The sequence below is a fragment of the Chinchilla lanigera genome, unplaced genomic scaffold, assembly GCF_000276665.1.
Source record: "Chinchilla lanigera isolate Chin_1 unplaced genomic scaffold, ChiLan1.0 scaffold00001, whole genome shotgun sequence".
NCBI lineage: Eukaryota > Metazoa > Chordata > Mammalia > Rodentia > Chinchillidae > Chinchilla > Chinchilla lanigera.
In genome coordinates, this window is record NW_004955402.1 from 2,651,523 (window position 1) to 2,677,160 (window position 25,638).

Here is a 25,638-nt window from a genome sequence, read left to right on the forward strand (position 1 = left end):
GGGCGCCCCCGCTGGCTCCGTCTTCAATGTCACCCTCCTCCAACTCCTGCATATGCCTGGCCGGCCTGCACGCTTTCCGCAAGTGTCCTTCCCTGAGGTGCCGTCCTCAGCTCCGTGGCCCGAGTATCCCGGTGTCCCCGGGAGCCACCCCCCTCCAGTCCCCACATACTCCACTGTCACAGCGGATTCTGTGCAGGGACCCGGGCTTCCACTGCAGCAGAGCCTTGGCTCAGGCTCTGACAAGTCCTCTTCCTGCCTGTCCTCCTGTCATTCCTGCCTGCCCCCTGCCACTGCCCAGACCTTGCACAACCAGGAGGATGGACTTGAGTCCAAGGTCCCCAGGCTGGAGGACAGCATGGCAGACCAGGGCGCAAACCGGAAAGAGCCTGGGCCACCAGTGGCGGACGGACGCTGGGGAGAAGCACGCTCTGCGGGGCCTCCGAGGACAGCATCACACTCGCACTGGTGTTCCATGCTGCTGTGAACAAATTCATAACTCACATTTCATTTTTTTATTAAAATATGTTTTTGTTTCTAAAGCCAACAAAGAACACATACACACTTTTCTACATGGTAAGTCATGAAAAATACAGCGAACACAGACTCTGGGGTGCGGAATAGATTTTAACAGCCTTCAACGACACTTTCATAAAGGGAAACTTTAAAATATGGCTTGTGCTGATCATCTAATTTTCCAGAAGGTTTTGTTTCTTTTCTCTATTTTGATGCCATTCTGATTTACAAATATTTGTTCTAATAGTCTAACAATTTTGCTTTCTGAAACTTTAGAACTGTATTTCTGCATAAAGACCTCTCTCATGGAAATAGACATTAGATTTTATTTGAATGATCATTTGACTTGGTGACAATTATGAACACAGCTGCAGTGATAGCGTTCTGAGGAAAAACACTGGAGCACCCCTCTGGCAAGCAAATAACAGGAAAGGTTTTTTATGCATCGCTTCTACAGCGCCCACTGACATAAAATCTAGTGTGTTGGGGTCTGATCACAATACAGGTAACAATCTAATTTTTTATTAAAAGAAAAAGGAATTTTAAACAAAGCTTCAATATAGGAATGAATATGTTGGAATGATGAGGGGTCCACATTCCGGTGAGGCAACTAGCTTCTCAATGTGTTATTCTCAGTGTGGAAAAAGACTGTCATTCAGGACCTTGAATGCATTTCAGAACTGGAAATGGAAGCTTTTAGGTGAACTCTGTCTTTTTCTCAACCTATTAGTATACTAGGGGAAATAAATTTAAATATGAAAGCTCATCCCGCTGGGGATAATTTCTAATGGGAGAAAGAGGGTAAGGGAAAAGCAGGTGAAGTAATGTGGTTTAAGAAATTGCCCACTGTGCAATTTGAGGAGTGGAAAAGAAATACTGAATCTTTAATAATGAAGATCTTAAAAACCATAAATGCAGTTACAATGTTTGCTACCAGCATGAAGAAAACACTACCAATGTTGCCAATACACAAACACAAACAAATTATTCCTCCATTCATAGGTGTCAAATTAGCCGTAAACTAGCAGGTTGAAATGATGCAGATTCCTTTAATATTTCCTCTCCTTGAGTTCAAGAAACCCCTGAGCTCTCTAGGTGCTGATGGGGAAGAGCTAGAGTTTGAAGGCGCTTTCATGAGAGGCACTCTAGGTAAATGAGAAAGGACACCCAACATTTTCCTACTAAAATAACTTCCATGAGCTAAATCACAGCTTCCTAAAAGGCTAATGTACCTTGAATACTCATTAGAGTTATCTGAAAGAGAAGAAGGGTTATCAGGCTTTATATTTTATAATAATCCTACTATCTCAAATGATCTAACTAGTGCTCAAATAATAGTACAAAACATATCCCAGAGCATTATCTATTTCATAGACTAAAATATGTAGACATACAAAGGAGTGTTCCTAAAAAGTTATTTGTCACTCAAAAAGCACTAGAAAACCCAGCAATTTTGTGAAACTAACTCTACTGTCATATAAATATGATTTCAACTGGAGCGAGACGAGTGGGACACAGAGCTCGGGAGGCTGCCGGACATGGCCGGCGGGGTGGACGAGGTGGCTCTGTGGTATATTCTGAGTGGACATCATCCTGAACAGATTTTCTTCCAATTTCAGAATCTGAACTTCCCACAGTGCAATGACACTTGTCTAACCAGAACATCAGATCCAGATATAAACTCAACAAATGAAATAACAACAGCCAGCACAATTTGTTTTCCGTTTTGGCTCCCGGCACTGTGCCCGGCCCTGTCCCTCTCCACGCGTCTCCTCCCTTGGCCCTGTCAAGCCTCTGCTGAGACCTGGGCTGCCTGGCTGGCCAGCCGCTCACTCTGCCGCCCGCGTGGTGTTTGGGCATAGCATGCGGCAGGGATCCCCAGCCCAGGGCTCTGCAGCCGCCAGTGAGTCCCCTGCGGCGCACCTGAAGGCCCTGGCAGCGGTGACTCTTCAGGCGCCACAGGCACTTTGGGTGGGCGGGAGAGGAGGGGACACGTTCCCTACAGCGGTGACAGCCAGCATGCTACAGGAGGGATTCTGCCATGTGAGAGTCCGCAACTGCAAAACACAGCGAGCACCTGCTTTCTAAAACCGACTGAGAGGGCTTGAGAGTGGAGTTTCCACGGGGGTCAGCGAGAGTCTGAGTCCACGTTTACAAAGCAGCGCGGCCCCTGGCCCAGCCGGGAGACTGCGCTCAGAGATGCGCAGGCACAGGCCGTGACTCCCGTCCCGGGCGCCCGCTAACACTCTGACAGCAAAAAGCGTTTGGACGCGAGAGGAAAATGGCATCAGGCTTTCCACCGAAGCCTCGGGCATTTCCGGGGATTCTCTGCACATCCGCTTCCTGCCTGGCCAAACTGTGCTCGCACTCCAGGGAGGTGGTGCATTGCTAGTGGGCAGGAAAGCCCGGAAGTCCGGGTATAATCACGGAACTTAGCACATTCGTGGCACGTCGTACTTTAGAAGGCACTCATTCCAAGTCCTCTACCTGTCAAGCTCTCTGGCACCCTAACGCCACCCGTGGACTGAGTAACTTTACCCCTCTCTGTGCTACACCGCTGGGGCTGAATCTCGTTCCCTCTTCTAGAACATGCAGTTCATGCACTTGACGGTCTTGCTGCCATAGTCGATGCACTCGGGCCCGACGCACTCACAGCACGCGTTGTGGAACCAGCGGTACTTGGAGGCGCCCATGGACTCGCAGGAGATCTTACACTGGTGGATGGACATGCAGTCATCGAAGTAGACCACCGTGCACATGTGCTCTGCAAGACAAACGCGACCATCGCAGGGTGAGGAAGGACAAACGGGAAGTGCCCCGTTACCCAGCTCGCCGGGAGGAAGCTGTCTCTGCACTCCTCGAGGGCTGTGCAGGATGAAGGGGAGGGAGGAGAGGGGTCTGATTCTTACATGTGAGCGCTCCCACTCTGGGGGAGAAAGCAAAGCGCCCACAGCTCAGACTGCTTCTAACCTACAGCAGAGCTGTGCTGAGGAGGGACCGGGGCCTGGTGCGTGCCAGGCTGGGCGGGCACTACTGCCCTGAGCTGTGCGATTTATGCTGAGCATTTCTGATGAGATTTCCTACAGTGAGAGAATTCTCCAGCCAAAAGAGTCTGAAGGATACAATTCTGAGCTTACTTTGAGAATTTACAATAAAGCCAACCGAACTCCAATCATCTTAATGAGGCACAGCGAATGGCAAGGCTTGGTACCGATGTGGGCTGCTAGGAAATACTCTCATCACTAAGGAGTTCCCAGTGCTCCTTTCCAACAAGACAATCACGCCGGTTTGTAAATCTCCTGGTGGTTAACCCCAGTAAGACTTCCTACCGAGGAGTCCAAGGCACATGAAGTAAGTCAAGGACGGTGCACCAAACGAGAGCGTATGCTTCCAGGTGAAGTTATTTTCATAGAACTGTTTACAAAATCACATGGGTCTGAACAGCAAGGAAGGCTTCATGGGAGAACTGAAAGCCGAGGTCCGGCACCGGAAGAGCAAAGTCCAAAGCGGGTGGGTGGGTGTGCAGGGCAGGGACAGGGGCAGGGGCAGAGATGAGCCAGACTGTGGTGGACCACAGGGCACTGCAGGACCACCAGAGAAGACAGATGAGACCTGGTTAGAGGAAGCCTGGCAAGGGCTGTGACACCAGGCCAGGGAGACAGGGGCTGTCAGTGAGCGGGAAACCGGTGCTGCCAAAGCCCCTACACCCACTTCACCCACTGACTCATGAAGTGGAAGGTTGCCAGGTGACCCTGACAGAGACTCAGAGTAATCAGAGTCAGGAACTACATAGAAAAAGGGAGACCTTGAGCTGAAAGCAGACCGCAGTGTCCCAGGGTGGGAGGGGCAGGTGTCAGAGGCCAGCTCTGGCCTGTCTGCAAGGGAGCCAGCTTCCTGCTGGACCTTCGGGAGCCTCCGAACTCTCCCAGGAACTTCATGAAGGACCACAGAATACGGACGACGTTGGTTATTCACATTTTAATAATGGGGAATGGAAGCAAAACATCTCAGCACCACAACCATATATTTCTGATGTTTTCCAAAACCTAGAAACCGTTTTATGCAACACTTTATTCTAAAAGGAAGTAAGAATTCTTACTCTCATGTAACAAAAGCTGTTTTGCTTTGACTATTCATGCTCCGCAGGCACTGTGCATGGCGCCTGACCCTGAGCGACCTCGCGCGGACAGGCAGCACTGGTGCCAGCTCCTGGAAGAAGCTGGCCAACACCGAACTCAGGTGGGGCTCCTGTCTCCAGCCGGGAGAGCCAGGGCTCCAGGCAGTTACTGACAAGCCTCCTCCTCTACTGGGGTCCGGGGATAAAAACCTGGAGCTTTCTTGAGACTGCAAATTCAAAGCAAGGGTGCCCTAAGACACCTGCTCCGCGTTCCCTAGAGCACAGAACAGAAGTGAGGGGCAGAGAGGAAAGTTACCTTTGTCGCTGGAGTAAGGCGCGTGAACGTTGTTGCTGGGGACAGACACGTTCTGGTGGTGGGGCTGGTTCACAGTTTCCAGGAAAGAAACCAGATTCTCATGGTGCGAAAGCTCCTCCGCGACGGGGAAGGACACGATGTTCCAGTTGAGCTGGGTGTCTCCCTCGGTGAGCGCCCGGAAGAGGGAGGGGATGGGCTCGTGCAGCTCCTCCACGGTGCTCTTGGAGGTGGGCGGGGTGTCGCTGTAGTTCCGAGGGTTGCACATCCCTGGGGAAGGCAGAGGCAGAGGTGACATCGGGGGCTTTGCTGGCTCCTGCCATGCACTCAAAGCACCAACAGATTAAAGCCACGTAGCTCCTCACATTACACATTACGCATGGGGCTTCCCAGCGTCTTTGCTGAGGGGGCCTAGAAGGGCCAGCGCCACCTCTAGCGGCGTGGAGCACAGCAGAGAGCAGGTCCTGGCGAGGAGCAGGTTCCAGCAGGCAGGCTGGTAAGGACGGCTGGGGATGCTTCTCTGGGCTGCGGCGTGGTGGGGAGACAAGGGCACAGCAGAGATGGGAATCATCTGGGGGCACCCACCCACCCACTGCTCCGCATGAATGTGGTGAGGGCAGGATTAGCGCCCTGAGAAAACAGGGCCCAGGAGCGAAGGAGGCAGAGAACAACCCGCTGGGCAAGGCAGAGTGGTGGGCGTGGGGTCACCGAGGGCACGAAGGTGGCTGAGCGGGGCAGCCTGGGCCCTATTTAGCTCCCACTGTGCTGACCCCCTCTGCGGGCCGGGACTCAGAGCAACAGGAACTGCAACAGACCCTCTGGGCTCCCTTCCTGAACTCGATCCTTTCAAACTTCAGGCTGGGCGTGGTGGCGCACGCCTGTAATCCCAGCACTCAGGAGGCTGAGGCAGGAGATCACTGAGAGTTTGAGGCCAGCCTGGGCTGCATAGTGAAAACCTGTCTCAAACCAACCCCCTAAAAAAATTTTTAAATTAAGTTTCATTTTTGTTCACTATCTATTAGATCTAACATGTAGTTACATGTGTTCTTCCAACTTACAGGTTTGAAAAATTCAACCAAATTTCTAAGTTCCTAAGACTTATAAATTCAGGGAGGAGAAACAAGTCTCATTTTTCTCCACATTGTTTTAAGGAACACAGCAAGAGCTAACGGGGATACATTTCTCAATACATCAGTACTTTAATAATCACAGTGTATCGAAGAGCCACGGGTTCATGATCAGACCTGACCCCTCTACTCACGGGCCCAGATAAATTACATGGCGTGTACCTTATGTAATCCAGGGCTAGAGCCTGCGTCCTGTCTGCCCCACTTCCTGGTGACCCCACTCCATAATAACCCGTATGTGGCAGGGATAAGCAAACACTGTTCGGGACACTTCTGTTACACAGGTAGATGCGCCGTGTTCTGCCCGAATCCACGATGAGTGGAAATGTGTGACCAGAGGTGAGAACCGCAGCCAATCCAGAGCTTAGAAGGGCTGACGCCAACACCTGCCGGAGACTTTACAGTAACAGTGGTGCTTTTCACAGAACTGACTACCCCAAAGTATTTTGAATTTTGTGCATTTCGAAAACTTAGGACGAAAATGTTATTTTAATTATGAAAAAGTGGTATTGGTAAATAATTCTTTCTTACAGCCAGCATCAGTTCCTGCTGAAGAGTAACAGGCACCAGGCACAGATGAAAGCTCCATTGTTCTAACAGGGTTCTGGGGTCACTGCCTCCCTCACCCCTCACTGCCTCATGAGGAGCTGGATGACGTGTGACCTGGGAGCAGCCAGGGGACGATGGTGACCAGCTCCCCCGATACCAGCCGGCTGGCTGACCTCAGGGAGGTCACTGACCTTCCCACCTCAGCTTCCGCATGCGCAGAACAGCGAGGGTAATCACAGCCTCCGGCTCGGAGTTTGTGGTGAGGGCCAAATGAAAGGTGCACGAGAGATGCTACACAAGGGTGAGCAATTATTCTTCAGTTTTTGCCATATTATTATTTTTATTTTGCACTGAGCTAAATCCCCAGCCCTTTAAAAAATAGATTATTTTTGAGACAGGGTCTAAGTCACTAAGTTGCCCAGGCTGGGCTCAATGTCACTTAATAAACTGTTAGGCATCAAACCAGTGACGCTATCTTATGAACCTGACTATTAAATGCTCCCCTCACTAAATACCGGTGCCGCCACATGGGAAAGCAGGAGACGGAAAACAAAACCTTGTAACGGAGTTAGCTGCTGGTTTTTAAGACAAAGGCACCAGAACAGCAAAAGATATTATCTGGAGCTGTGGAAGCAAAACATCCCTGAGTGCAGAAGGTCCCAGGGTACGGAGGAGGACAGGAGAGGCGAGCCGCTCCTCTCGTGACTGCGTGCCCCAACATACGCATGCGCACTCAGCTCACGCAGTAGAGCAGACACTAAGGTACAAGTGAGGCCACGCCCTGCTCTGGGGGTCTTCTTGTGGCTGTGTCTGGATGTCCCCCAAGGCTCAGGTGGGCATAGGTGGAGCTTTTTCAGGACTGGCTGGATCTACAGCGTGTGACTGATTCATGGTGCGATGCTGGGATTAAAGGTGGGTGATTACTAAAGCAGTCTGTGGACCGATCTGACACCACCCTCTCCCAGTAGCCTGGATACAATACAAGGCAAAGAATGAGGCTTGCCTTGCCTCTTGCTTGCTTTGCTACCTTCTACCCACCATGAACTGTTTCTCCGCTGCAATGCCGCTCTGCCATGGAGCCAGCCAACTATGGACTGAAACCTCTACAAACTGTGAGCTGAATAAAGCTTTCCCCCTTTAACTTTGGGTGTTGGGTATTTTGTTTCAGTGACTAAGACACTCCCACTGCAGGAGCCGTGCACACAAACCTGGCACATGCGTGCACACTGATCCTACACATATGTGGACACAGATCCTGCACATGTGTGCACAGGGCTCCGCCAACTCGGTCTGGTTGCAGGGCTCCGTGGAAGGTGGACACCACCCTGGTGTCCAGGGGAGAAGGCTGACTGCTGCGGGGACGGGGGCTCCCCAGGAATGGGCTGCGCATAGACCCTTGCTCTCAACAACACAGGCGACACGTGTGCACGTGGCCTTTCTACTAATGCAGAAATCTCTCAGATGCTTCTTATATAGCATGCTTTGTATCAGAAAACAAAAATGGGATTCATAAAAAATGCAAATACAAGATTTCAAAATAAAAAGTAACAAATTCTCCCTTGGTCTCCCCCTTTCTCCACCCCAAGGGTAAGCACTTTAAATCTTTTTTCAGATTTCTTCTGTAAAAATGGAAATACAGCGCAGTACAAGCAAGTGAAATTGTGGGGTTTTCTACACATACTGTGTCGACATAGGTGATCATTTATCGAGGATCCAATCCTACGAAACACCGAGACAAAGCCGGGCGTGGTGGTGCACGCCTGCCCTCCCAGCAGGCAGGAGGCTGAGGCAGGACGGCTGCGGGCCACACAGCGAGACGCGCCCCACTCACCAACACAGTCGCAGCACTCGTCCCAGAGGGCGCCCAGGCACAGCATGCACTCCTTGCAGCACGAGCAGTTCCCCTCGCCGGGCCGGCACTGGCACAGCTCCTAGACACAGGACGGGCGGGCGTCAGAGCTGAGCTTCCGGGAAACCACACCTCCACGCCGTGTAAGCGAAGCGCCAGGGTGTTCGCATTTGTAACAGCTCCTTCCCGCACAGCACTGCACTCAGCGTCGTTCACTAACGACCACAGCTGCAGGAGGCAAAGTGTACCTTTTCTTCTGGACACATTCGGTGAACACACAGTGAATGCTTTTAAGACTGTGAAGAAGGAAGACTTTGCATTTTATAACCTTTACCTTAAACCCTCCACACCGCTCAACACGAAGCTCAGTAGAAGACAAAACCCTGCTTTCCAGCTGTGGACTCACCGTGCGGGCCCAGCGGTAGGCGCAGCCCTTGCTGTCCGTGCTCGGAGGAGCACTGGCCTGGGCGGTGAGGGGAGGATCCCTGGATGCCCAGCAAATGCGCACATGTATGCGCGCGTGCGCACGTCATCTTCACTGACCCGTGACCTGTTACACACCATGCTTGTCTCACTGGATTATTTACAGAGAAGGTGGCAGTCGGCCTCCTCCCCTCCCCTCCCCTCCTGGCACTGTGGCGTCCATCCCCTCTGTGGGGACAGCTCTGCCACCAGGCTCTTCAGTTCAGGCCATCCTGCAATGCCCTTTGCTGGCAGGATGGGAGCAAGTGACTGCGGCGGTTCTGGGTCCAGGCATTGAGTGCACCCATGTTTCCCTCCGAACTCTGGCTGGCTGCCATGGACACCCAGGACACGGCTGTGGGGTGGGTCAGGCCACCTGAAGCACCAAGATCAGCAGCCTCCAAGTGGTCAGCAGCTGACGACCCATCCAGGGAGGAAGCCAGAGAGCCAAGTGCTCCTCTGTCTCAGGCCCCTGCACCGGCCCTGGCCCGAAGATACAGGGCCCGTGGGGTGCCGCTGTCTGGGCCACCACACTGGGTACAGCCCCCCCGACACACACAGGGACTGACAGGGACTCTGGACAGGGAACAGGCCAGTCCTACAGCCCCGGCCCTGCCTGGCCTCCTCAGACCCCCTGCTCCCTCCCAAACCTGACCCAGTGGGGATTCTGTCACCACAGCCTGCTGGGTTCTCTTCTGTCTCAGACTCCCTATATCTGTGTAAGAAAAACATTAGTATCTCACAGTTTGGGTGGCAAAACGGATCTCCCTCTCGGGCTCTGAAGGACCACAGTGGTTAGCTGGGCCTCCTTCCACCCACCACCGGAGCTCTTCTGGGACGTTCCCTTGACCACAGTCCCCGGTCTGGCCGAGGAAGAGGTTAACTACCCAAACAGCGGGTGCCACCTAGAGATACTCTGCCAGCCCTAACTTCCTCCCACAGGGCACCTCGTTTCTCAGTCTGCTGCCCTGCTGTCACCTCCACCCCGACTCGCTTCTGGGGCTCTGCAGCTGTGCAGGAACCATGTAACCGCTCTTCTCTGGGCTCTGACAGCTGGATCAAGCTCAGCCCCAAGACAGTGGCGTGGGCCCCAGGTCCCAAGGATCTGTTAGGAGCTCCAAGAGGAGACAATGGCAGGCAGCGAATGGGTAGACCACAAGCGGGCACTGGAGGGGACAGCACATGGCCACTTGGCCCTAGAAAGGCTCCAGCTCAGGGTCCAGTCCCTGGAGAGGCCTTGCTGTGACCACCGCCTGACAGGCAGAGACATTCTTAACCCGTAAGATAATCTTAGCAAGGGAGTGAGCTCAGCTATAGTCATTTCTAGCCGAACAAGCCCGGGTTAAAACAAAGCAATGTCTGCCTTTTATTCCCTGCCTGCACCTATTACAGCAGATTCTCTTGCGGCCTCTTCACGGTTCCTGGGACCCTGCAAGGAGCTCTGCTCCCAGATGAAACCGTGGCCATCATAAATCACCCCTGTCGTCATCGCCACTGTTCTTCAGGTAGGAGGAGCAGGGGCGGAGCGGGCTCTCCCCTCCTTGACACGCAGACTTTACAGTCAGAGTGGCCTAAAACTGGTTGGTTTGTTTTGGGTACAAACATGCTGTCAGTCAGTGTGCTACTTTCATACGATTTCAAAGATTACCTTCAGTAAGATTTTAAATGCTTTTAAAAGTGACTAATGGCATAAACCAGTTTCTCTGTCAGTACTGTGTGTTGGACACAGAATTTACCCTGATTAAATTCATCTCACGCACCTCTAGACTACAACTTTTCCCTCTTCAGAACTCTCATTATCACACACTCTGAAGAATCACTGACACTCTAACTCAGCAGTTCTGTGTGCTCACCTGTGACCTAAGGGGCGCAAGTACACCCGTGCCAGAGGCTTCTGCACCAGTGGGCTGTTCTGTGGCACACACCGGCCAACTCTGCCAGGCTCGGCAGAAAGCCTGGGGCGGGGATGCAGCTCAGGGGTGGAGAGAGGCCCTGGGCTTGCTCCTCAGCCCTGGACAAACTAATAGATCAAATAAAAAGAGAAAGAGAGACAAACCACAAGGCCGGGGCCTTACTGAGAAGTACAGATGCTTAGTCACAAACTGAAAACCTGGGGTGCAGCTGGGGGTACAGCACTCACCCAGCAAGCAGGAGCCCTGCCCGGCTCTGCAGAAAAAAAGGGGCAGGTCCTGAGTACAGTCCAGAAAACTGGGCTGCAGGGCTACACTGCACCACCAGAGTTAAGGATGCAGATACTGTTTGTCTCAGTTTTATAAAGGCTGCCCCTCAGTTGTAAGAAACTTTCTTAGTCACAAAAAATTTTAATTTACATTATGCATAGAAAATCTCTTTATTCTCTCCAATTTGGGGCAGGGGGCAGTCCCAGAAATCGAACTCAGGACGTGCTTGCCAGGCAGGTGCTTTTGCCACTGAGCTATATCCCCCTTACTCTCACAGTTGCTTGTCTTTATATTAAAGAGAAACAAATGAGAAAAGTAACACATTTATTCAAATACACTGTTTCTTTTTGCAGCTTCCAAATGGTAGCTCACTGAATGAATTACTGCATGTGATGCTGGACTTGAGGTCCACTTCCTGGCTTCCATTAGTAAGTGCAGTCCTTGGAGAGCATTTCACTGGCCACTGCTAGGTCTCTGGGGCCGTCTGACTGGGAAGGGGAGATAGTGTGGTGCGAGAGATTCCTGTTAACCAGTGCGACATGCAAGCCAGCAACCCGTTTCGTGGGTGACCTGTGCCTGGAGACCCCTGCCGAGTCACAGGAGCGCACACCTGGGGCCTCGAGCACTGACCATGACTCAGCGACACACAGTGACAGCCATCGAGAGAGACGGCAGGTGATTTTGGAAGCTCCATCCGTCCCTGTGCGATTGCACAGACAAAACCCCCGTCCGTGTTTAGCTGCGCCGGGCGTGGTGGCGCATGCCTGTGACCTCGGCGCTCCAGGCTAGCACCCAAACGCTTCGGCCCTCAGAATTACTGCCCAAAGTGGCTGGGTGCAGCAACAATATCCTTAGTGGTATTTTCCTTTCCACTTCACTAAAAAATCCTAAAGAACCTTTGTCTTAACAAAATTTAAACACATAAATTTTAGTAATTTGAGTAAACACACCGCCAAATGTACCCAACACTCCTGCTCTTTTGTACCTCACAGCAGAGACTGGGAAAAGAGCCTCACCTTTTGGTCTTCACTAGTGCCTTTCCTAGTTCAAAAACACGCTTGGGAAAAAAACCACACCTGTCACTTTGCCAGAGGAAGGTACTGTGTTGGCAACTTTAGTGGATGTTGAGATTTAGAATCTCCAAAGTCTCACTGCAAATCAAGAAAGCAAAAATGAGCTGGGCGTGGTGGTGCAGGCCTGTAATCCTAGCACTTAGAAAGCTGAGGTAAGAAAATTGCCGTGAGTTCGAAACCACTCTGGGCTTCATAGTGAGTTCAAGGCCAGTCTGAACTACATAGTGAGACCCTGTCTCAGGAAAAAAAAAAAAAAAAAAAAAAAAGGCAGCAAAAACGTACGTGCAGCATTTGCTTCGTGACTGTTTTTCAAGCAAGAGAGAGACCAAAGCAGTGACTTCTGCAAGAGCCACTGCAAAGGGCAGCCGAGGGGCTCGCTCTCATCCCCTCTCCGCACACTGCTCGAGGCAGACTGCTGAACAACGCTGGCCCCGTGAAGGTACCTGAAAGCCTGTGCTTTGTTTTGGCAGCAAGCCAACTGTGGTTAGGATGAACGTTCCTAAATATAAAAATCAGTTGCACAGTGCTCTGAACTCAAGTATTGGAAATACAAGAGAAACAACTCAAAATGTACCTGTGTTACATCAAGGGTTACACAAAAAACTACCCCTCTGTTTAAACCAACCAGACTTTTACTCAGGACACTTAAAATGAAAACTTCACCTTTGGATGTTTCAGCTATGAGGACAGAAATAAATCTATAATCAGAAAGACTAGAGTCAAGATAAAAAGAAACGCTTTGCCAGATGTGGTGGCACATATCTGAACAGTCCCAGCTATTTAGGAGGCTGAGACGGGAGTAGCCTGGGCAACAGAGTGAGACCCGAAGATCAAAAATATATACTTTTAATGTTATCTTAAATTATAAAAGACTCTGGGAAATGTCTACTAGAATAGAAAGGAAGGAATAAAAAGCCAGCCAAATTCCTCCCACTGTGGTTAATTCCTATGCATTTCTAACAAAATAATGATTATGTCTTTAAAAATAAGAATTTCACTGTCATAAAAAAAATCTGTTACTATAATTGAATAGCTGTATAATAGTACATCCTACAGGCCCAAATTCAGAAATAGCCCTTAAACTCTCGCCTGTTCCACCCCAGCCCACCTCCAGCCCTCACCTCCAGAACCACCAGCTTCTATTTAGTATCACTGTACCTCAAAGTCTCTGCTTCTTAAGCAGAACATGCAGTGGGCGGAAACATGGACTTCTCTTTGGACTGAGTTATTTATGTATTTCCCAAACCTCTCCATGACTAAACTTGGGTACCGCTCAGCTGCACGGAACATGTGGTCAAACCAAAGTGTTCACAGAAGTCCAAAATAAAGGCTGACTCAAAGCTTCCAACAACTCACTGCCTCCTCCTCCAAAGTCCCTGAAGCTTTCTGTTTAACCCTCACAGGCACTGTGCTCAGTATTTCACACGCTTTATTCTGAACTTCACAGAGCCCCAGTCAAGGTCGTTACTACGCTCATTTATCAAATGAAGTTCAGCTAGTAAGCGGCTGATTTGACTCCAGTTGTAGTTAGATGTTCCAATATTTTAAACACTGGAAAAATAAATATAAAGCTTATTTCTCATTAGCTTAACATTTCAATATATATCCACCCCACCCCCACCCCACAGTACAGGGATTAAACCTAGGGCTTTTGCATTGAGCTACATGCCCAGCCCTTTTTATTTCTGAGATAGGGTCTCACTAAGTTGCCCAGGCTGGGTTCATACTTGTGATCCTCCAGGCGCAGCCTCCCAGAGTGCTGAGGTTCCAGGCATGCACCACTATGACCGGCTTATTACTCCTCCTTACAGAGAATGCGCCATAATTAGATTCACACAGTCTCTTGGGTTGTTGAGTCAAAGGCGTCTTTCCCTCAGCACATAAATGCAACCAGAAGTGCTAGTGCCAGGTTCACTGCTGCTGTAAAGGCAAGTGAGGCCTCACAGGAGTGGCTGACGGTGTCTTAGGTTCCACGGCACACATCTGCTGCCTGGTGCAAAGTCTCCAGCAGACATGGCTCCCTGGGCTATGTCGTCTGAGGGCTGCACGGCAGTTCCTGAGCTCACACTGCGGTGGCCAGCCTGAAAAAGTGTCCTTCAGCATCTTAACATATTCCCATTATGTTATTTTAGCTGGTCTATAAAAAGTCTTCAGGACTACAAAATAGAGAACAGATACAGGCTCTAAATCCTATAGTAAAAAAAAATTTAATGGCCCAGTGATCACAAAAACATAGATATATTTAGTGCATTCTCTAGCCACTGCTATAATTAAAATTTTTAAAATTACATTTGTTTAACAAACAAGGAACAGTCTGCATGCTGATAAACTCTACCTGTTATATTTGGGGAAAGACCGCGGAACAAACAGCCACTATGCCAACAGTACTTAGTTTTGTCCGACAACTCATCAGTGTACATGCATGACTGTTCTATAGGGCGGCTTGTACCACTGGTGGTACACCCACATCTAATCACTTTTTTTGGTACTAGGAATCAGAACTCAGGACCTTGTGCTTGCTGGCAGGCACTGTGCCACTGAGCTATATCTGCGGCCCAGATCTAATTACTTTTACCAGTCTTTTTACTAATAAAATTAATAAAAAGCCTATAAAAGGACTGAATCTAGTTGCTTGAATCTGAATAATTATCATCCAAATATAAATATTAGTACTATTCATACCAATTAAAATATCATTACAATATTTAACAAATGTATTCATTTCATAATTTAAAAATTTTACATTCATGTTTAGTTTACCAGTAATTGTCCAAATTTTAACATGGAACTCTTGCAAGTACCCTATGAGGGTGTCTATAACATGCATTTACAAGTGCTGTATCATAAATTAGCTGTATTATAATTTTTATACCATTTTAATGTCCTCATTAAGGAACTGTAATATGATGACATCTGGTCTGCTAAATCAATGGCTTCATTTGCATTCTTGTAATCAAACACCCTCTGAGAAGCGGTACAAGCAGCCCAATGGGACAGTCATGCATGTACCACTGGTGGTTGAAGCGGTGGGGATGATTGAATTCAAATCAGAGCTGCCTGGCAGTGAGGCATGCAAGTTATAGCCTTGTCGTGAGCATGTTAGTGTGGGTATAAATGAAGCTCAAGCACCAATGACTTGCTGTCTTTGCCCTCTTTTCCAGACTATCAAGATGATAGATCATCACACAACAAAATCCATCCTCGTTTGTCTCCTTTAGATCAGTCAGGGTAAGACTTCTGATCCCTGTTGGAGATCAATGTCCCTCCCCACCCTGAAGCAGTTAGAAGGTCGACCCTGCCTCTCCTGCACCCCTTAAGAATAAGGGATTGAAGTCTTGTGGGAGGTGAGGTGAGGTAGGATGGAAGAAGTAAACTAGGTAGAAAGGAGACAAGGAAAATGGTAACTCAAAATTGTACTTTTAAGAAGACTGCAACTTTGGGGCCCTAAAGTAACCTAAGGTAACCACATTAGCATCCCATGGGTTACACGCAGGCTCCTTCCCTTCTAGACTGATTACACCCCAGATTCCTCAGGAATGCTCAAAGTCCATAAAGTGACTTAACTGAGAAAGCAAAGATAGGAACCTCATCCTAAGATAAAGGAACTGGTTGAAAGAATTCAAAGAATGCTAAAGTAAACACCTTCAGAAAAAATCCAAAGTAACAGGTCCATACCTGCGCTGTGGGCCAGTACTTTTTCCTGCGGTTTCTCCCCTCAAGAGTAGCATACACGACGCTGTTCCCGTTCTGGAAAATAGCACAGCCCTCTCTGGAGGCCCACACTGTTTCTCCGAGTGCGTACTTTACACTTCCGCCTAGTAAAAGCCCCTTCATACCACCTGCTGACGCGTCTGGAGAATTCGTTCTCCATGACGGAATCAGCAAATCTGCCAACTAATCCTACAGATAGGGTGGGTCAGGTCCCTGGTCTCAGCGCCAGGAACCTCTCAGGCTCTGTCTGGTGACAATGTGACACCAGAGGTTCTTAAGGTTTGGTAGTCATGTGGTTCAATACCTTCATGATGGAAAAAAGTGGAGACTTAAATAGAAAGCGAAGTTACAGGGCTGGGGATTTAGCTCAGAGGCACAGCGCCTGCCTGGCAAGCTCAAGGTCCTGAGTTCGATTCTGGGAAAATCAAACTGGGAAAAAACCAAAAAAAAGAAAGTGAAGTTACTCTTCTGCACTGTTCTCTGCCAACAGCCCTGCTGTAGCCAGAACCCTGCAAGCTGTCTAAAGCTGACAAGAAGTAAAAACCTCGCAGACTGGAAAGTTCTGGCCAAGAGGCTAATCATTTTAAAAACATATTTCACTACATTTGTATTTGGGGAAACCTACAACATGACAGAAGATCTCAATTTCTGAATGCCAAAAGACAGAAATTTTATTTAATTATCTAACCTGCTATAGAGAAAGATCTTGGTCTACAAACAGCTAACATTCTGGTGAGATCTTCCTCCTCTATGTGAAATAAACTGGCAGGACAGTTACCTAACTACTACTAGACTTTATGAGTTAAGATTTATTGCACAAACATCCAAACCAGGATTGGTGGCACAAATGCCTGTAATCTCGGTGCTCTGGGAGGCTGAGGCGGGAGGACTGTAGGTTTGAGCCCAACATGAGCAATTCAGTGACACTGCAAGACTCTTATCTCAAAATAAAAAACCATGAAGCCCAGGTTCAAACTCTAATACCACCAAAAAAACCCTAAGTTTGCAGGTCAGAATGGAGCGAAACCGAGGACGACTCTCGTTTACACCTGGTGCTCAGTCATCGATGAACACCCCCATTCCTAACAGCTGCCAAGATGGGAGGAGGGTTGGTGGCAGTGGCAGTGGCTACAACAAGTTACCAGGGGCTAACACCGGGCAGCAGTGCTGCAGCACCAGCACCGTCTGCGCACCGTCCGCACTTGGAGGGCCTGGGCTGAAGTCCTAGCCCAGAAGCTGCAGCTGGTAAAACAGTGTTATGGCTCAATGATAAAAAGCAGCAGCATTTCTGGATTTTCCCTTACCGATTCTGGCATCCAAATGGGACAAGGAATACGGAAATGCTTTGGTGACCCAGCAATGCCACATGTAGGAAACTGCTCCGGAGAGCTGAGCACACAGGCCCACACAAAGACCTTGTTTAGGCAGCTGAGTTAGATAGAAATATTAGAAATACTACAGGCAGTCAGACAGGGCCAGGTCCTTGTAGGAGCCGTGCGGAAGATGAGACACCTTGCAGTTGTGGGGGAGACAGACACCTCCAGGTGTGGACAAAAGATTAAACAGATGTACCCACATACCTCCGTAGGGACGGACCTCAGGGACTGATATTCTAAATAAGTAGCGATCACCTTGAAAAAGCCAGGAAGAGTCACTAGCCCAACCCCTTACATGAAAGGCCCTAGTTGCCAGTTCATGCCTAGTTGTTACCGGTTGCTATGTGACTCACTGCCACATTCGATCTTGATGTAATCAATTTTACCTGAACAATTACACTTGGAATCTTACTGGCTGACCATAGTTTCATCCCCCCTCATGCCCACCTAGCGAGTTCCCATGTTTCCCATCTTGGACCTGCCTCACCTCGTGGTTTTGCTCTATAAAAATCCCTAGAAAAGGCAGATTCCTTGGCAACCCACTCAGGCCCCCTTCTATCCTTCTCAGGCAGAAGCTTTCTTCCCTCAATAAATATATTCTGCTCTTAACCTCTGTTGTTCCTAAAATTCATTCTTCGATTTTAGAAAACATGAACTTATCCCAGATATCTTTCAGGTTGGGAGTTTTTTCCCCTGTATCAACCTGATCGGGAAAGTAGGTGCCAATTACAGTCACCAAAAACTGGAAATAACTCCACTTCCATCAACTGGAGAGTGAAAGAGTGGACCATGGCCATGCCCGCTGTGGAACACGACTCGTCACGGGGGAGCGGGGAGGGGGGAGGGGGCCCACTGCAGGCGCACAGAAGCAGCCAGGAGGAGGAGCTGAAGGTTTTTGCTCAAGGTCCCACCCATCACAGGACCTTCTGGAAAGGCAACGCCCCAGGGCCAGACATAGCAGGAGTCCACCAGCCAGGGCAGGAGGGAGCTTTCCATGGTGATGGGAATGATGGAGACCACTAAGCAGCAGCTCTGAGCAGGATTTAATATTAGCCAATTGGCTTCCCGTGTTTACTTGTGAGTCACTGGTTCCTACTGAGGCCTATAATGGTGGGTGAAGCCCTGAGGCCTCAAAAAACAAGATAAGGCCACAGAGGAGGACTTTTGGCTTCAACCCCAATTAACTAAAGGAGACTGTAGCGGCAGGCATCTCACTCCTGCAGTGAAGGCCTTCCTGGAGATAACAAAAGTTTTCCTACATTAACATAAAGTATTACCTGTGAAAGTCCTTAGAGGGATTCCCAAATCCTGCCCAGATTCCTGTGTTTTCTTGAGTACCTCCCTTCTTTGTTTGAAAACCAAATAAATATGGGCTGCCCAGAGAATCTTTGTCTTAACCCAGAGAATCTCGAATTCCATAAGGCCGGGCATGGTGGTGCACACCTGTAATCCCAACACCCAAGAAACTCAGGCAGGAGGGTCTCTGTGAGTCTGAGACCAGCCTGGGCTACAAAGTGTGCTCAAGGCCAGCCTGAACTGCATAGCCAGACCCTAGCTCAAAAAAACAAAAACAAAACAAAACAAAAATTCTGTGAGAGAGTTGAACCCTCCTTGAGCCCTAAAATCATTTCCATTGTCTCATTTATGTAAGCCTTCACTGTCCACTTGTTTAGGAGATTGCACGCCTATCAACCCACAATACCTAAGGGTTATTAATCCAATATGTGGGTTATACCTCAATAAACCTGGCCAAAAAGTGCTTGCAAGGTCAGAGAACATGTTATTTCACCCTAAAAATCCAGGACAGTTCACTGTGGATTCTCTATTCTTAAAAGAAAAACACACACACAATGAAAACTAAAAGCTTATCTAAATGTAAGCTGGTATTAAAACAGCGCAGGAGTACGCCTAACTCTGAAAACGTATTCCTCTATTTGACCTTTAAGCAACACAGAGTTTTTATAAACTAACAAATACATTTTACAAAGAAACAAAACAATGCTAATGAAAAATACAAAATACAAAAGTGTTCATATATATATATATACATACACACACACATATATATACACATACATATACATATATATTTTTGGGGGGGTCTTTTTGAGACAGGGTCTGGCTATGCAGTTCAGGTTGGCCTTGAGCTCACTTTATAGCCCAGGCTGATCTCAAACTTGCAATGATCCTCCTGCCTCAGCCTCCCTGCCTTAGCCTCCCAAGTGCTGCTGGGACTACAGGCATGTGTCACCATGCCCCACCAAAAGTTTATATTGTTAAGAAGAATTGCCTACATATAGAACAAAGACCTAGAAGAAATAATATCAAAATATTCAGGACAATCTATGTTGGATGATACAGTAATAAATGATTTATCCTTCTTTCAGCTTCTACATATTTTCTAAATTTTTTAGTGGAAAATATTCTTATAATGACAGTTTATTTGTATAGTATGACTTTTTAAGATCCAGGTTAACTACTGTTTGTATAATTATAAAAAAAAGATACCAAAACCCACAAACTTAAAAGCCTGGTGTAAATTGCCCCACCATGCACCGGCTGCAGATGCCCACCCATGGACGTGTGTGAATCATTCAAACATGGGAGAAACCCCTGGGAATACATGCCATGCAACGGGTCACTCTTACTCCTGCCATTGAGAACCAGAAAGGTCCTGAGTCAGCGGAGGAGCAGCTGCTGAACAAGGACTCAGAGAACAGAGAATGCAGACTAAGCCCGAGGGGTCCGAGGTCCTGTGGACTGGGGTCATGAGAGCCGCTCGGAAGCTGTAAATCAGGAGGACCTTGCACAATACCTGCGGAGACTCCCTGGAAGCCATTCTTCCCCTGACAGTACAGGCTGTGGTGGAGCTCCGGAGAAGTCTGCAGCAGGATTCCTGCTGCCTGTGCTGTCAGTTGGGGAGAGGACACTAACTGGTTGTGGGGTCCCAATGCGATGGGAGGCTGGAGAGAAAATGCTACAAAAAAATGGCTTTGGCCCCAGACGGCTCACTTGATTTTTGACAACCCTTAGGCTGTAACTACTTGTTAGATCCTTGTTGCGTATCTCTGTCTTCCTGAGAAACCACTTTGAAGATATCACCATGTATTATAGCAGCCATTGATATTTTCCTACTAATCTATCCATAACTCTGTAATGTTTGTATTGTTCCTATCCTATTTCATGAATGGATTCATGTCTATTATTATGTGTTTCCTATAACAACCATTGAGAATAGTTAATGATTACTCAATAGGTCACTCATGTATAGCTCTATTTATTTTCTTTAGAAGCCACTTTGAAGATACCAAAGTATAGTACAACTATTGATAATCTCCTACCTCTTTTGTCTGTAACTCACCATTATTTGTCTATTTGTTTTCCTGAGAAACTATCTTGTAGATAACAATATGTAAAACAATAACCATTGATAATTTCCTACCACTTTGTCTGTAATTCGGTAAGCCCCCCCATTATTATGTTATCCTTCTTTTACTCTTTAAAACAAAAAAAAAAATTAAAAAATAAAAGCCTGGTGTAGGGATGCACATCTGCAATCTCAAAACTCTGTGACACTGAGGCAGGAGAATCCTAAATCCAAGTCCATCTTGGGCAACTTAGCAAGACCCTGACTCAAAAAATAAAAAATGAGCTGGAGATACAGCTCAGTGACGTCCCAGCATTAACCTCTGGTACTGAAAAAAATGAAATTCAGCAAACTAAGTATTTGTAATATCTTGATCTAAAATAAACAATGTAAGAGCAAATTTAACTAAGTAAATGCATTGTGTAAGCATCAGTAATCTACATAATACTAGATTGCAACTGCGCTGACATGACTTTACAACCTTTACTTAGGTCAGACGGGCATTTAATAAAAACAAGTAAAACACCCTCAAATAATTAGCCCTTATTCAAAATCAACATAACTATAATTAGCTTTGGGTACAGCGAATGTGCTCCGACCTATCAGTACTCTGTGATGAGGCCCTCACACAAACCTTAACTGTTTCTATTTCTAACTGATAGGTAAACTTTTGTCCTGAAAAGAACGTGAACTTCAGTGAATCTGCGCTGACAACAGAACAAATCCTTCTGGCTAAGTAAACCAGTGCACAAGTTCACACATGTACAGGAGCCAGAAAAACATCCCAGTGGCGTCTTTTTCCTGTATTAACCTGGCCACAAAATTCTAATGATGTAACCCACCCATTCACCTTTACTTAGTGACCCAGCCAGGGTGAGCAGGGCAGACACAGACAGGACTCAGTCAAGTCAGCTGCAGCCGGGGTTTGATTTAACCCCCGCTGCTGCATGACTCTAGACACTTCAGAGTCCGGGTGATAGTCTGGTCTCACTGTAACAGCCCAACAGGTGACACAACAATGGGCACAGCATCCATCTGCACAAGTCAGCAGCTGGGACAGGCATCAGCCTTCCTTATTCCTCCCAGAGTCCCAGCAGGCTGTGCACATCCACTCAGGAGCCAGGCACAGGGTGGAGTCAGAGAAACACAGGGCAGCGTGCAGCAGGAGCATAACGTTCAAGAGAAAATGTATTTCCTGGTGAAAGCCAAAGTACCACCAGTGTGGCTACAAATCAAGACCACACAAGAGACTCTCACAAGAGACTAAGGTTGAGCTTAATTTGCATTAAAGGAATAAAGGAAGAGAAAGTTGATTTTGTAGTTTACTGTAATTAAGAAAACAATAAACTTACCCGGACTATTTGTATTTTTAACATAAGACAAAACACACTGCGAACACTAGAATTGTTAATGTGAAATAGTGTTTTGAAATTCTAACTTGTTTCAGAAAACAAGATTAAATTTTTAGCATAAAATACTGGCTGTCAACTGAGCACCTAAAAATGCTACCTAAGTGTCAAATAAGCAGAAAAGTGATAGGGTAATGAACCTATAACCTGGGAACCTGTGCTTGGCTGTTTCATGAAATGTAATGTTTAGATCTTCCTAAAAATGATCATAAACACCAACCAAAAGTACTTACAAAGCAGTATGAGGTTTTTTCCATTCTTAGGGGAAAAAAGGGTTAAAAAGGACCTGGAGAATTCCAAGGATTATAGTTGGGAGTCTGAATGTCTCCCAAAAGGTATGTGTTGAAGGTTGATCCCCAACCTGTGGTGCCATTAGGAAGTGGTGGAACCTTTAAGAGGAGGGGCTTGGAGGGAGGAAGTTGGGTTGCTGGGGGTGTGGCCTTGAGAGGACACTGGCTCCGCCCTTTCCTGTCTCTTTTTGCTTCCTGGCCACCATAAGGTGAGCAGCCTCCTGCACCATGATGCACTGTGTGGCCATAGGCCCACAGCAATGGGGCCAAGGGATCATGAACCAAGCCTCTGAAACTGAGGGACAAAATAACCCTTTCCTCCTTAAGCTGACCACCTCAGATATTTTTTCATAGTGACGGAAAGCTAACACACCAGGCTAGAGGGTAATACTGACCCACGCTTTTAAAGGTCTTTAAGAAAAAAAAAAAAAAAATACAAACACTAAAGATCTTGTTAAAAGCAAAATGCTCTATACCAATTCCTCCCCAAAATAGCTAAACCACTCATTATACAAGTAAGGAAGGACCATGACAACAATTTTGCTTTCTTGATGTTTAAAGTTAGGTATCTTTCCAGTCAGAGGCACAAAGTAAATATTTATAGAGAGACCACCCTTATGTGTAGCACCCTGTAGGAGGAGCGGGAATGACTAGTGCCTTGTAACCGTTCTGGTAAGAAATATTTATAAAACTGTGAGCTTTCAGGGCAAACTTTTTATACTCAGTTATTTCATGAGAGGTCAACATAAACAAATGTCTTGACTTATCCTCCTGGTGCAGCATTTCAACATTACAGATACTGTTTAAACCGCACCACCCAGAAAAAAACACTAAATTCTCTGAGAAGGAAGTAGTATCTTCCTATAAACTTCTATAGCATCCCACCTGTCCTCTTAGACTACTAACTTAAGCCCCCTCAGTCATTTTAATATATTTGTCAGAAAGTTCAAAGAACAGCTATTGCTCTTTCTGCTTAAAATGTCAATACACGCGTGCCTTGCTGTGTAGAGGGACCTTGCTGGTGACTCCATGCGTCCCAGAGGACAGCAAGGCTGCAGCACTGTCCAGCCTCTTCTGGGTCATCAGCCACTCTCAGAACTTCTTAGACATCATGGGCCTTTCCCAAATTAGGAAAACAACCCTGGGAATACCCTGAAGCCATTAGGAGGCCCCTGCAGGAAGGTAAAACTGCTGGCATGGGAAGTACAAAGAGCCGATCTGTTCTTCAGCATAAGAGAAGAGTCCAAAAATCGGATGCTAAGATTTACGTTTCCAACAGACCAGTCAGGTTACCCAAACACTAAGGCCTCTCAGAGAAGAACCAGGATTGTACAGGCCTGCTACCCACCAGTGCTCACAGCAAGAAAATCGGTCAATACAAACAACAACCTAAGACCACTCACCAGAGAACCCCCTTCACGGCCCCAGCCCTCCCTATCCCGAGTGATTCCTCCAGGCTGCTAAGCACAGAGGGACTCAAGAGCACTGCTGTGGGAGGGAAGCTGCCGCAGGAGAGAGAGAAATGACAAGAAAAAGGATCTCAACAGAAACAGGAGACACACGGGCAGTGCTCCAGGACTAAAACTCCCAGCAAGTGTCCTCCAAGAGTCTAAGTAAACCATCTCAGACAAAACAAGTAAGTAGCATTACAATGAACAATTAAAATGAAAAAAAAAAAAAATGCTAAAATGAAAAAAAAAAATCAGTAAAACGTGTTCAAAGGTAAGGCCAAAGAAATTTCCAGAATGAAGCTAAGAGGGTGTGACAGGATAGGTAAGATTGAACTCCTTAATATTTGTCCAATCAGTTAAAACTTTATGGCCACAAAACATCTGCACACAGATGTTTACAGCAACATTACTCATAACTATCTAATCTTGGAAGTGGTCGAGATGTCCTTCAGTAGGTGAGCAGATAAAGAAGCTGTGGCATTGCCACACAATGGACTATTACTCAGTGACTATGCATATACAACAGAACGTGGACCAGCAATGAAGGAAACAAGCCATCACACCATGCAAAGGCATGGAGGAAACAAATGCACATTGCTAAGTGAAAGAGGCTACTCTGTATGATTCTAACTCCCCGAAGTTCTGAAAAAGGCAAAACTACCTATATGATGTATAAGTCACTTACCCATTGCGTATGTAGGATCAAATACTCAACACCCACAACTGAAAGGAGGAAAGGTTTGTTTACTTCACAGTTTCTGTTGGGTTCAGTCCATGGTTTATTGCTCACAAGGCAGAAACACATGGTAGGACATATGGAGAAAAACCGCTTACTCCATGCAGTCAGGAAGCAGAGAAGGGAGGAGCCAGCGACAAGAACACAGTACATCCTTCCAGCTCACACCCTCAGTGACCACCTCTAGCCAGCCTCCACCTCCTAAAAGCACAGTCAGCCCAGAACTCAAAAATTAATAAATCCACTGATGAGCACACCCGCCTCCCATGACCCAGTCACCTTCCCAAAGCCTCACCTCTGAATACACGAGACTGTGGGGTAGTATTTTAGATCCAGACCATAACAGACAATAAAAAAGGATTAGTGGTTGCCAGGGGCTTGGGGAAACGTAGGGAGGGATGAATATGCTGGAGAACAGATGAGTTTTTAGGGCAGTAAAACTACTGTGGATGATAGTGTAATGGTGGATATATGACACTCATCTTTTGTCAAAACCCACAGAAAGGTACAAAGATGAACTCTGAAGTAAACTATGGGTTTTAGCTTATAAGGTATCAATACTGGTTAACCAGTATTAACATGTATACTACACTAGTGCAAGATGTTAATAATATGGGAAACGTCAGGATGTAGGAGCATAAGGGAAGTCTGTATTCTCTGCTTAATTTTTCTGGAAACCTGGAAAAACTAAAAGAGTTTACTGTCAGATGATGGCACACACTTATAATTCCTTCTACAAGAAAGGTAGGCATATTTGAGGTCAACCAGCTGTGTTGGTTAGGGGGTTATCGCAGGGGGAAACAATACAATACAGGAGACATATTTTATAAGTTTATTTATAATAGTCACCCAAAGAATGATATACAAGAGAGTGCAGGAAATCTTTCCACACACTAAGACCAAGAAGTCTAGCCGAGGGCCTGGATCCCACAGAAATGTCCTACATGAGTCCAGCTGAAGACCTAGAGCCCATAACAGTGCCTCCCACCAGTCTAATCGAGGCCAAGAGCCCATGACAACATCCCATGCAGACCTGTTTCATGGATCTGCTCGGGAAGGCCCAAAGGTCGGTGGTGGAATCTAGAAAGTCTGTGGCAGCAGGATAAAGGATCTGT

The 25,638-nt window shown here is 47.3% G+C and overlaps 1 protein-coding gene across 1 annotated transcript in view; it reads right to left on the reverse strand.

Annotated features, from left to right (window-relative positions):
- Positions 1–497: 497 nt before the first annotated feature.
- Positions 498–25,638, reverse strand: part of Twsg1 (twisted gastrulation BMP signaling modulator 1) — a gene marked incomplete at its 5' end in the record, with an annotated part of 33,331 nt that continues 8,190 nt past the window's right edge. Inside the window, 3 exon segments of the mRNA XM_013515722.1 lie at positions 498–3,277; positions 4,947–5,213; positions 8,451–8,550. Coding sequence (XP_013371176.1) covers positions 3,096–3,277; positions 4,947–5,213; positions 8,451–8,550 — 549 coding nt within the window. The 3' untranslated portion in view covers positions 498–3,095.